General features: G+C 42.1%; 2 protein-coding genes across 2 annotated transcripts in view; one reads left to right on the top strand and one right to left on the bottom strand.

Moving 5' to 3' along the window:
* The window catches only part of phactr3b (phosphatase and actin regulator 3b), a 49,645-nt gene extending 46,408 nt beyond the window's left edge, over positions 1-3,237 (bottom strand). Inside the window, exon 1 of the mRNA XM_029113771.2 lies at positions 2,863-3,237. Within this exon, the coding sequence (XP_028969604.1) occupies positions 2,863-2,989 (127 nt within the window). The 5' untranslated portion in view covers positions 2,990-3,237. The remainder of the gene's footprint in view (positions 1-2,862) is intronic.
* Positions 3,238-6,121: 2,884 nt separating this feature from the next.
* On the top strand, positions 6,122-10,045 carry acot8 (acyl-CoA thioesterase 8). Its single transcript, XM_010869479.5, has 7 exons — positions 6,122-6,339; positions 6,924-7,060; positions 7,630-7,855; positions 8,089-8,246; positions 8,739-8,930; positions 9,037-9,177; positions 9,519-10,045. Exons 1-6 carry the CDS (start codon positions 6,188-6,190, stop codon positions 9,153-9,155), a joined length of 984 nt encoding a protein of 327 aa, XP_010867781.2. The 5' UTR covers positions 6,122-6,187; the 3' UTR covers positions 9,156-9,177; positions 9,519-10,045.
* Positions 10,046-13,310: the final 3,265 nt, after the last annotated feature.

The raw sequence follows: 13,310 nt of genomic DNA, 5'->3' as shown, positions 1-13,310 counted from the left end.
TAAACTGGTTACAAGTAAATACTTAATGCATCGACCCATACTGCAGGTATTCATGAGACTTTCTGCTCAGTATCTAAAACAGTACCGTCCTCAGATATCAGACTGGCTGACTGAGTCATACTAACTCCTCTCTAATACATCTGATTTGACATGTTGTACCCGAAAATATTGAAACTGTCGTGTTTGATACAGTGCGTCCATTCCTTCATTCTTTTTAAAACTCTTCTCTGTCTTGACGTCCCAGGAGCAGAATCAACAATTCTCCCTGATCCCAGCCCATCGTCAGCAAACCCTACTGCCAGTTCAGTATGATCTCAGCTTTCCTCCGGTCCTTACGAGCCACCACTGATTGACCTGACATATCTGTTCTGCAGTTTGGAGACAGAGGAAAGGTAGATTGGGATGGTAGAGAGAGGGTTGGACTGAGAGGATGGAGATGGGAGTGGGAAGGAGAGAAGGGACAGAGACGGGGATAAGCAAAGGAGAGTTTGATGTTAAGATGAACAGAGGAAACCCATGAGTGGAGGAAAGTGTGATGGACTGAAAGAGAGAGATGGGTGGATGGATGAATGGATGGATGGAGAGGCATGTTAAGATAGAGATGGATGGAAGAGATGGGATAGACAGAGAGGGCAAGGTGGATAGACAGAAAGAGGGATGAATGGAGGAGAGAAGGACAGATAGAAGATGGAATGAAGTCTCAAATGTGTAGGTCTTTCTTTCTCAGACACAGCTGAGAGCTTCTCTATTTTTGGGTTGCCATGGAAACAGTTCAATACAACCACCAGCTCTGTCATCAGCTTCTCTAGAAGGACCACTGCAGCTTTACCTCTAGCCTTTAACCTTTAACTTTTAACCTCAATCACCACAGACGATGGGACTATCAATACTGGACTACTGTGTCTTCCTCCTAGTACTTCACTGTCTTCCTCCTAGTACTTGACTGTCTTCCTCCTAGTACTTCACTGTCTTCCTCCTAGTACTTGACTGTCTTCCTCCTAGTACTTCACTGTCTTCCTCCTAATACTTCACTGTCTTCCTCCTAGTACTTGACTGTCTTCCTCCTAGTACTTCACTGTCTTCCTCCTAATACTTCACTGTCTTCCTCCTAGTACTTCACTGTCTTCCTCCTAATACTTCACTGTCTTCCTCCTAATACTTGACTGTCTTCCTCCTAGTACTTCACTGTCTTCCTCCTAGTACTTCACTGTCTTCCTCCTAGTACTTCACTGACTTCCTCCTAGTACTTCACTGTCTTCCTCCTAGTACTTCAATGAGACTTCCTCCTAGTACTTCAATGAGACTTCCTTCTTTACTGTTACTTCCTCTTAGCTCTTAACTGTGACTTCCTCTCAGTCTTTCACTGTGACTTCATCTCTATTGCCCATACATTCTATATAGCTGGTTAAAGGTAGTTAAGGTAGTGTCCTAGGATGGGCTGGTTAAAGGTAGTTAAGGTAGTGTCCTAGGATGGGCTGGTTAAAGGTAGTTAAGGTAGTGTCCTAGGATGGGCTGGTTAAAGGTAGTTAAGGTAGTGTCATAGGATGGGCTGGTTAAAGGTAGTTAAGGTAGTGTCCTAGGATGGGCTGGTTAAAGGTAGTTAAGGTAGTGTCCTAGGATGGGCTGGATAAAGGTAGTTAAGGTAGTGTCCTAGGATGGGCTGGTTAAAGGTAGTTAAGGTAGTGTCCTAGGATGGGCTGGTTAAAGGTAGTTAAGGTAGTGTCATAGGATGGGCTGGTTAAAGGTAGTTAAGGTAGTGTCCTAGGATGGGCTGGTTAAAGGTAGTTAAGGTAGTGTCCTAGGATCGGCTGGTTAAAGGTAGTTAAGGTAGTGTCCTGGGATGGGCTGGTTAAAGGTAGTTAAGGTAGTGTCCTAGGATGGGCTGGTTAAAGGTAGTTAAGGTAGTGTCCTAGGATGGGCTGGTTAAAGGTAGTTAAGGTAGTGTCATAGGATGGGCTGGTTAAAGGTAGTTAAGGTAGTGTCCTAGGATGGGCTGGTTAAAGGTAGTTAAGGTAGTGTCCTAGGATGGGCTGGTTAAAGGTAGTTAAGGTAGTGTCCTGGGATGGGCTGGTTAAAGGTAGTTAAGGTAGTGTCCTAGGATGGTCCAGGGATCAGGACCGTTGCCACCGACGCACATTTGTCACTGCACAATCGGTTCAAATCTGAACCATAGCTCTTTTAGCAAAAATATTTATTCTCTTTCCCAACTATCTCTTTTCTGGATAAAGCATTGAGAAACATATATATAACAAAAAGTTTAGTCAGAAGTAGTGAGCTATAGGGAACAGAGTGCCATAAAGATGCATTCCTTTACCCTCTCCTTCAGCATGGCTGTGACCTCAGTATGAGAGCTGGTGGGATTTTAATGGACCATGACATAGAATAAGGCAATGTTATTCTGTAGACTAAATGCGTCATTTCAAAGACAAGCCATATATTTATACTTGCAGATGATAACCCATAGTGTGGGCTAGTACAGGCTATAGGCACATATTCCACTCCAGGCTTCTTCGCCCACATGCAATGACACTTGCACTGCAGCTCATGTATTCAAGGCTAAATCTGTCTGCGGATGTCAGTCGGACACGTAACATTTCAAGACTAGGTATGAATTGTCATCTGAAAAAATGCATATATATATTAGGCTATTAGACTATATGTATAAGCTACCGTATATATAATGTTTGGTGTTCGCGTATGTGCAGCGTGCGTGAGTCCCTGAATGGGGAGGATAAACAATTAATGTTGCGACATATTAATCTCACATAATACGACAAGCAGGCTACATTAAAATCCTGGTTTCCGAAACGGCTGGACAGAAATCACTCACACACAGACAAAGCTAATGCGAGGGTTACCAACCTGCTGCAGTACGCTGTGCCCCGGGAGCTCCGGCTGCGCGAGCCTCGGTAATGATGATGCTTGGGTCGCTGTGAGATCTTCCTCTCCGCCGCACGCAGGACTCATCCAGCACATCAGAGGTAGCCATGGAGATGAAGACCGACTACAGACTGCAGGAAGGCAGACTAACGACTGACGATTAAATAAAATATTAAGAATTTTCCCCGAGTCAGGAAGATACAAGGTCACCGCGAGTAAACGTCAGCGACAGTAGCGGTAACTGATCATTTATTCGGGTTGACTACAAACCGTAGCTTCGTCACGATAGACTAAACCAAGAGGCAACGTTAAAAACGAGACGGTACCCATAATATGTGCGCGCCTGGCGCTCTCTCCTCTTTCCCAGTACACGTGTGCCAACGTACAAACGCGCGTGCACTTTTGGGGAAGGGGAGGGGGTTGTTCGATCATGTTTTGGCAATATAATATACAATGCGAATCAATTGAAATATTAAATTAGGACCTTATGGACAGTAAGAGTCGGCTTATTCTTATTCTATGTCTTATTATTTTTGCAACCTAGCTGTCTTATTGGCTCAACAAAATGTTGCAACATAACTTGTCCAGCAGATGACAGTTTAGAGGCCATAACACTGAAAAACTGAAATCTAGTAAAAAAAAAAAAAGAGGATTAAAGAATATGTCCATTTCCGATCCAAAAACAGGTTGAGAAACCAGCCCATGGTGTAAAATTTTCTCAAAGGGGACAGTTTCCCAGGTCCTAAAGCCTGGACTTAAAAGTTGTTGTATTTTGTCATGGAGAACATTTTCTCTCACGATGTAAATTGTATTTTTTAAGATGAGTTTAATCTGTGTTTAAATCACTTTTATTGTAATCTTTGTTAATCCCTGGAAATTTGACACTATCCCTAAATTATGTTAAATTTCCATTTAAGATATTCAGCAGTTGCTCCAATCTATAGCCTTTTTTGTATACCTGGGATAAAGTGGGAGTTTTTTTATGATTATTCCAAAGTATTATTTGATAGGATCATTCATTCTGATCCAGATATTACAAAATCAATATCACAAAATGCGCTTCTGCTATGGTTTGAATGGGTCCACTCCTGACCATCTCCTGGGCAGGTTGTGTTACTAGACCACCATCTCCTGGGCAGGTTGTGTTACTAGACCACCATCTCCTGGGCAGGTTGTGTTACTAGACCACCATCTCCTGGGCAGGTTGTGTTACTAGACCGCCATCTCCTGGGCAGGTTGTGTTATTAGACCGCCATCTCCTGGGCAGGTTGTGTTACTAGACCGCCATCTCCTGGGCAGGTGGTGTTACTAGACCGCCATCTCCTGGGCAGGTTGTGTTACTAGACCGCCATCTCCTGGGCAGGTGGTGTTACTAGACCGCCATCTCCTGGGCAGGTTATCGTAGTGCTTCTGAAGAACACCTAGTCCAATTACCTTTTTGAATAACAGCTGTTAGGAATTTATGCCTTTGGCTTTGTACTTTTGGCCAACTGCATAACAATGTTAATAGGCTGAACAGTTTCTATCCCCATGCTGTTGCCCCAGCAACCAGCCATCTGTCCTACAGAGACAGGGCAGGGCATCAAGACACCTCAAGACAGTTAACTGTTAAAACTAACAAGGCTGTGCTCATCATTATTTTATTATTATTCACCACCCATTGTATATAAACGTATACACTTTGTATATATTCAATGTGTTTTGTCCCTATAAGTTGTATACCACTAACACCAATACACCAAGTAACATTCTGGGTATTTTGAACGCCCATACAAACAGACTGAACAATAAAATTAAGCTCTTAAAAACTCAATCAAATTTTGAACTTTCATTTACAAATAAACACAGTGATAGCCGTGGGAGCAAGTACAAGAACGTATGAAAATGTGTGCAATGTCTGAAAACAAAAAAGAAATAAAGCTCCCTGTACGTTCGGCCTCGCCCCTTCGTTTATTCCATGGCAACGCATTGTCTGTCGATCAGAGCCTCGGAACTCCACCCCACTACTCCGTACAAGTAGATGGCGGTAATGCGCAAATATTCTGTATTCCAGTTGGTTGAGATGTACTGTAAATTAGCGTCATGCTGGCAACATTAGAGATTCCGTAGCAACAATAAGACTTCCGGTTTTCGGATTTTGCCTTCAAAATAGCAGTCCGCGGTAAAACGCGATTTTAACAATATTAAATGTATCGATTTTGACACTTTGCTTAGTGTATATTGTAAAAATGTACTCTAGGAAATGTTCAGGAGAGTGGGTAGAATAATTATATGCAAAGAAATCAAGGGGCACTGTGTATTTGCAATTGTTGCTGGCATTTTACTCCACTCATCCTAGATCCTATTGGCCACAATGTAACTCAATGCACATGAAATATATATTGCCCTATAGAAAAAAAACTATTCTATACGCCGCAGTGAATGTATTGTAGGAAATGTTCAGGAGAGTGGATAGAGTAATTATATGCAAAGAAATCAAGGGGCACTCTGTATTTGCATTTGTTGCTGGCATTTTACTGCGCTCATCCCATTGGCCACAATGCAACTCAATGGATATGAAATACATATTGGCCTATAAAAAAAAACGATTCTATACGCCGCAGTGAATGTATTGTAGGAAATGTTCAGGAGACTCTATAGAATGATTATATGCAAAGAAATGGTCAATGGGGTGGGCGGAGTAAAGCACCAGCAACAATTGCAAATACACAGTGCCCCTTGATTTCTTTGCATATAATCATTCTATAGAGTCTCCTGAACATTTCCTACAATACATTCACTGCGGCGTAAAGAACAGTTTTTTCTGTATGAGTCAATATGTATTTCATATCCATTAAGTTACATTGTGGAAAAAGAGGGTGTGGAAATATTGTGTTGCTAGATGTAGCACACTGTTCCCCATGATTAGACAGGTTTGTCTAGTCTACACATTCTCCTGGACATTTCCTACACTGCATTCTCTGTGGAATATTCAATAGTTTATGAGCTATGAGGTAATATGTATTCCACATTCTGTCATTGGCATTGTCTGAATTTTACCCTTGGAATGTGTTTTAACACCCACTTTTTTATCGAAATTACTCTTAAATATGTCAATGTTTTGAGAGGTACATGTTCTCAAACAATTAATAAACTCAATGCATCTCAGTTTTTAAGTAATTCGTTGGTCTCTTTTATTTTGAAAAATTCCAGATTTGCGTGACCCGGAAATGTTTCTTTAATGTTGCTCACAAGACGCAGATGTACTGTAGGTTCACCGGGGATCAAATTCAGCAGGTGTATATTGTAGTTGTTTGCATAGCAGAACATGTCAGAGAAAGTCAGTGATGAAACTTCAAACGATAGCTTGGACTCGGCGGTGCAGGTGGTTCGTGCCGCTGTACCAGAGTCGCAGGATCTTCGAAGTATCCTGGTCACCAGCGTTCTTAACTTAGAGAAGCTGGACATTGATCTGTACAGGTAACTTCCCTTAGATAGCTCGCCGTACTGCTACTGGTTAGCCTACGGTAATCTCGTACTCGAAAACTAACGTAATTCCGTTATGTTAATTCGCTCATTAATGGTAGAAGTACAATCCAGAAGTTGAGATATAAACGTCAGTAATTACTACTACTACTAAACATTAGGGCATATTTTGGACTTTTCTATATTAATTTGTCGAAAAACTTTGGTTCCGTGAAGTTCTGCCTAGCTGTTCTAATTTCTTCACCACAACGCCATTCAGGGGTTAACAAATATGTACAAAATACCCTGAAATGAAAGCTGAGAATTAGTACTTTAACCTCATAGGAATTGTTTGTTTGTTTGTTTGTAAAAGCCAAACTAATGGAGTTTATACCCAAAAGAAAAAAATAAACTTCACTGTCCCAATAATTACAATGGCCACAGCAATTACTATCGTAAATAGATAACCAACCTACCCTATATTCAGATATTTACATTTGGTTTAACAAACTGATATGTGAATTTACAGTTGTGATGCCAACCATTTCCGTATGCGTGAGGTTTTATTAGTTTATTCTAAAGGTGTGTGTGTGTTCCAGGGGGACCCACTACTGGGTTCCTCGTAGTCGGCGTCTGTTTGGGGGTCAGATCATTGGCCAGGCGTTGGTGGCAGCAGCGGAGTCGGTCAGCGACAACGTCTTTGCTCACTCCCTTCACTGCTACTTTGTACGTGCCGGTGAGCTGAAACATTACCACAACATCATTACAGCATTAATACAATGCAACCACAACATTACCAGATTATTACCACAACATCATTACAACATTAATACAATGCAACCACAACATTACCAGATTATTACCACAACATCATTACAGCATTAATACAATGCAACCACAACTTAACCATACTGTTAACATTTAGTTTACACTACTACAACGTCCGCCTCACAGGTTACTGGACACTAATACAACGTCCGCCTCACAGGTTACTGGACACTAATACAACGTCCGCCTCACAGGTTACTGGACACTAATACAACGTCCGCCTCACAGGTTACTGGACACTAATACAACGTCCGCCTCACAGGTTACTGGACACTAATACAACGTCCGCCTCACAGGTTACTGGACACTAATACAACGTCCGCCTCACCGGTTACTGGACACTAATACAACGTCCGCCTCACAGGTTACTGGACACTAATACAACGTCCGCCTCACAGGTTACTGGACACTAATACAACGTCCGCCTCACAGGTTACTGGACACTAATACAACGTCCCCACATGGACTGTGTTGCAGGTGACCCCAAGGTGCCCGTGCTGTACCAGGTGGAGAGGACCAGGGACGGGCGTAGTTTTAGCGTGCGGTCGGTGAAGGCCATTCAACATGGTCAGCCCATCCTAATCTGCCAGGCCTCGTTTCATTGTGACCAGCCGTCTCCTCTACGGCACCAGTTTACCATGCCCCCTGTACCCCCCCCCGAAGACCTGCTGACCGTGGAGGAGCTCATTCAGGGCTACCTCAGGTAACACTTCATAACACATAGATATGACCCCCCACCCAGACTGGTTACTGTGGAATAACACTTATAACATTGTTAGTAATGATACTAAGCATTTCAGAGTATGTGATTACTCAGCTCACATACTCTGATTGTGATGAAGTAGCGAACCAGCAGTTGTGCCACAGTACCTCTAGCATAACACTTGTTCTAAAGCGGCAGCATTCAGGTGAACACAGGTGTGGTTTGTGTCCCAGTATGCCTGACCTGGCAGAGAAAGCCAAGCAGGGTCTGACCAAGCTGAGGGCTGATGAGGTCCCCATAGAAATCAAGCCTGTCAACCCTCCAGACATCCAGTGGCGCAGAGTCATGGAACCCAGGAACCTCTTCTGGGTGCGGGCTAGAGGTCACATTGGTAAGATCCATGGGAGGCCGGCTGCCCTGCTCTCATTAAACTCAATGTGCAACATTAACATTTAGAAATCCTAGAAAAAGTTTAGAGCGAGAAACAGGTTGTTTTTACCGCATTTTCAGGGTCCAGTAGAGCCTATAGTGAATATGCCATATACTGGACATACAGTGGGGAGAACAAGTATTTGATACAAGGCCGATTTTGCAGGTTTTCCTGCTTTCAAAGCATGTAGAGGTCTGCAGGTGATCAAATATTTATGTTGTGCAATAAAATGCAAATTAATTATTTTAAAATCATACAATGTGATTTTCTGGATTTTTGTTTTAGATTCCATCTCTCACAGTTGAAGTGTAACTATGATAAAAATGACAGACTTCTACATGCTTTGTAAGTTGGAAACACTGCTGATTTTGCAGGTTATCAAATACTTGTTCTCCCCACTGTATGCTGGATATATACTGAAGTGAATGTACAGTGACAGTTGTGTGTCTCCAGGTGAAGGGCACATGAAGCTTCACTGCTGTGTGGCTGCATACGTCTCAGACTACTCCTTCTTGGGCACGGCCCTTCTGCCCTACCCTGGCCAACGTGCCAGCTTCGTGGCATCCCTGGACCATGCCATGTGGTTTCACAACACCTTCAGAGCAGACCAGTGGATGCTCTATGAGATGGAGAGCTCCTGGGCTGGTATGGACCTATGTACATACACACACGGAGAGGATTTCTCTTCCAGCCCGTCCTCTGTGTTGGTCACTGTGTGTGTGTGTGTGTGTGTGTGTGTGTGTGTGTGTAGGGGGTAGCAGAGGTTTGGTGCAGGGTCGTCTGTGGAGGAGGGATGGGGTCTTGGCCGCCAGCTGTGCTCAGGAGGGTGTGATAAGAGTCAGCACCATGACAACCAATAGCAAGCTGTAACCGTGGCGACTGACAGCAAAAGGTAACACTGGCTTACAGAGACCTTTTTTCCTGGAGGACTTCCTGTCAGGCTTCTGATACTGTGTAGTACATCTCTGCTAAACTGTCTCTTGACTGAAGGGTTTCCTCCCACAATGCACCTGTGTGCTGTGTTCTGTGCCTGCGTGTAATCACAGTCAGTCTGCCAGAGAGGAAATGAAGGAGTTGAGATATTGGTGCTTTGATGTGTCAGAGTGTTCCCTGGAAAGCAAGATGGAGGTCACAATTTAGCCGTGTTACTGGGGTCAGGGACCATTAACACTGTGAAGGTCATGTCTTTGTGCTTCCTGATCGGTCTGTAGAAAGTTACTTTTCTAATTACAGGGATCCTCTGAAACTGGGATTTTGCGGGCTGGACAACTCAGCAGTCATTCTACATCAGCCATCAGAAGACCTCAAGGAACACTGGTCATTTTGTGACCGTAGGACAGGCTTGTCAGAGCTTCTTCTTCTATCCATGCCTTTAACATTACTTTTAACACATCAGCCTCAACTACTAAGTTGTCTTGTGTAAGTGTATATTTAGAGACATTTTGGGGTGTTACTTTTATGCAGTGTAGAAAGATGGAATCCCATAAACCTTTGCTCAGGGGCAGAATAACATATTTTTCATTTGCAGATTTTGTTTTGCTGGTCGGCTTTAACTGTTGTTGATCTCTGATAGATTCCTTGGCCAGTCGGATTCTGTGGTAGAACCAGAACCCTCTGACTCATATGCACGGTACCGAGGGTTTGACTCCACTCCACTACTGTATCAGCAAAACCAACATTTCTCCATACATTCCTGTCAAACCAAGCATAAAACGGCAGAACAAAAATAGATTGCAATTAAACAGATTTTTTTGTACAAACATTTGCATCTGTATTCATGTATGATGCCTGTGTGATATTGTACAGCTCCACAGTTTTTTTTAAATGAACTTTTAGGATTGCATTTAGTTTATATATCTGTTGCCCTATCGGTGGTTACATTGCAGTTAAATTACCTTCTAATTATGTTCAATATAGTTATTGCATAGCTAATGTGTTTAATCTATCATTTATTTAAGCAGTTTGATTATGCTGTTTAAAGTTAATAAATTATTTAAACCAAGGTTTCTATTAAGGGGAGTGTATGTTCAGTGTGCTTATGTCCAGAAAAGGGAGCTCTACCAGCCTGCTTATGCCTTCCCTACCAGCAGGTGGCAGTGTGTAGCTAGTCATTTGAAAGTCTCTAGGGGAATCAAAGAATTTGAATATGGTGGAAAAGTTATTTTTTTTCTTCCTGTAATTCAAATCAAAAAGTGACACCTTCATATATTCTAGATTAATGACACATGAAGTGAAACATTTCAAGCGTGTTTTGTTTTAATCTTGATGCTTACTGCTTACAGCCCATTGAAATAAAAAATCATGTATCTCAAAATATTAGAATAAAAGATTTACACAACAGAAATGTTGACCTATATATTGATTTAATCACTTTTTCTAGATTTTACCATATGAACATGTCTATGAGTTTTGTCTTTGTGTTTTTTGGGTGGATTTACAGCAGAATTGTTGCCCAGTCTTGCTAGAAACGGTTATGTTAAATGGTGGTTGGACAGCTCTACTGTCAAAGTTAGTGGGTTTGTATTAATGGGGCCTTTTTGCATTGGAGTATCAGAAACTCAATAATTGTGGAATGATAGTTTTTCCCAAGATTTATTCATCAGACATTTTTTAGTTTGCATAAGAAAAAATGTGTCATAAAATGTAGTATGTTATATTGCAGCATTCTCTACTAATGTCACTAAGGCAACCTCATTACCTGGTTGCTGACATTCAGTTCACTGCATTTCTAGTCCAAGCGAGAAAACAAGCACTGAGTATTGTAGGGAATCACAGTGTCATCTGAACTGCTTTTTAATACTTTTTTAAAGATCAGAAAATATAGTTTATAAAGCTTTTGCAAATTGGTCAACCCAAACTGGTGTATCTGTAATTCCACTAACTTCCACTAGGTGGAAGCACATCAGGGATATCTTGCAGTTTGCATTGTGAGGTTTTATAACATGGGCTATTATAATAACATTAAAATAAATGTAATTACACATGATAAACATTGACATTTTAATGCTTTCTCAATGGTAGTCATGCCACAGCTCTTCATCTAATCCTTCACTCCACCTTCCTCTTCTCCTCCATCTTCCTGTACGTCTTCCTCTATTTCTTCTGTCCATTTCCTTCCTCTGCTTTTTCTTCTGCTCCTTCCTCTCCACTTCCTTCTGCTACGTCTTCCTCTACTCCTGTCCTCCTCTCCCCCCCCCCCCACATACTGCTTTGCTACTCATCGTCTTTCTCTCCTTGAAATGTCTTCAAGTCTTTCCTTCCAGTTGTTCTGACTTCCTCACAGTACGTTTGACGGAAGTAGTCGTTTTTCAGGAGTACGGTGATGGGCGGTTTGGGTGCTCACCTTTCATTGCTGGATGACAAGAGCATAAAGGAGGAGGGGTCATCCTCAACACCCTCCCCCAGCCCACTCTGAAACCTTACTCGGGTCTTGAGAAAGGTCTGATAAATTTAGTCTGATTTATTTATATTTCTGTCTGTCCTGAACCCATTCAATCCTAAAACATCTTGTTACACTGACAGACACTGTCCCCTCACTGACCCACACACACTTTCTGATGTAGTGGTCATCTGAGGGGCAGGCCAAGACCTGTGGAGACCTGCCTCACTATGTGGAACAGCCTGCTACTAGTCAATAACAAACACTACACCCATGCTAAAGACACTACACAAACACTAAACTCATGCTAAAGACACTACACAAACTACACTCATGCTGAAGACACTACACAAACTACACTCATGCTGAAGACACTACACAAACACTACACTCATGCAAAAAGACACTACACAAACTACACTCATGCTGAAGACACTACACAAACACTACACCCATGCTAAAGACACTACACAAACTAAACTCATGCTAAAGACACTACACAAACACTACACTCATGCTAAAGACACTACACAAACACTACACTCATGCTAAAGACACTACACAAACTACACTCATGCTGAAGACACTACACAAACACTACACCCATGCTGAAGACACTACACAAACACTACACCCATGCTAAAGACACTACACAAACTAAACTCATGCTAAAGACACTACACAAACACTACACTCATGCTAAAGACACTACACAAACACTACACTCATGCTAAAGACACTACACAAACACTACACACAGAACAATATCTAACATGCTGTTACTACACACAAACGAATCCTCCCCACACACACTACATACCTAATGACTTGAATCATTCTTTGTGATCATTCTTTATTAATAAACCTCATGTATATTTCAGATGTTGGGAGGTTCATTCACATCCTTTTGAAGGGTTCTGTGTTTGGCAGAACCCTGAAGCTTTTAGAGACTGTGTTTATTATAGACTGTGTATAGCAGGTATTGGGTATAGAAGAGACTGGATATACAGGTGTTGGTCATATAATTAGAATATCATCAAAAAGTTGATCTATTTCAATAATTCCTTTCAAAAAGTGAAACTTGTATAATGTTTACATTCATTCCACACATATACACTCACCTGAAGGATTATTAGGAACACCATACTAATACTGTGTTTGACCCCCTTTCACCTTCAGAACTGCCTTAATTCTACGTGGCATTGATTCAACAAGGTGCTGAAAGCATTCTTTAGAAATGTTGGCCCATATTGATTGGATAGCATCTTGCAGTTGATGGAGATTTGTGGGATGCACATCCAGGGCACGAAGCTCACGTTCCACCACATCCCAAAGATGCTGTATTGGGTTGAGATCTGGTGACTGTGGGGGCCATTTCAGTACAGTGAACTCATTGTCATGTTCAAGAAACCAATTTGAAATGATTCGAGCTTTGTGACATGGTGCATTATCCTGCTGGAAGTAGCCATCAGAGGATGGGTACATGGTGGCCATAAATGGATGGACATGGTCAGAAACAATGCTCAGGTAGGCCGTGGCATTTAAACGATTCCCAATAGGCACTAAGGGGCCTAAAGTGTGCCAAGAAAACATCCCCCACACCATTACACCACCACCGCCTGCACAGTGGTAACAAGGCATGATGG

The sequence above is a fragment of the Esox lucius genome, chromosome 2 (assembly GCF_011004845.1).
Source record: "Esox lucius isolate fEsoLuc1 chromosome 2, fEsoLuc1.pri, whole genome shotgun sequence".
Lineage (NCBI taxonomy): Eukaryota > Metazoa > Chordata > Actinopteri > Esociformes > Esocidae > Esox > Esox lucius.
Note: the sequence above shows the minus strand (reverse complement) of the source record. Positions and strands in the feature narration are given on the sequence as shown.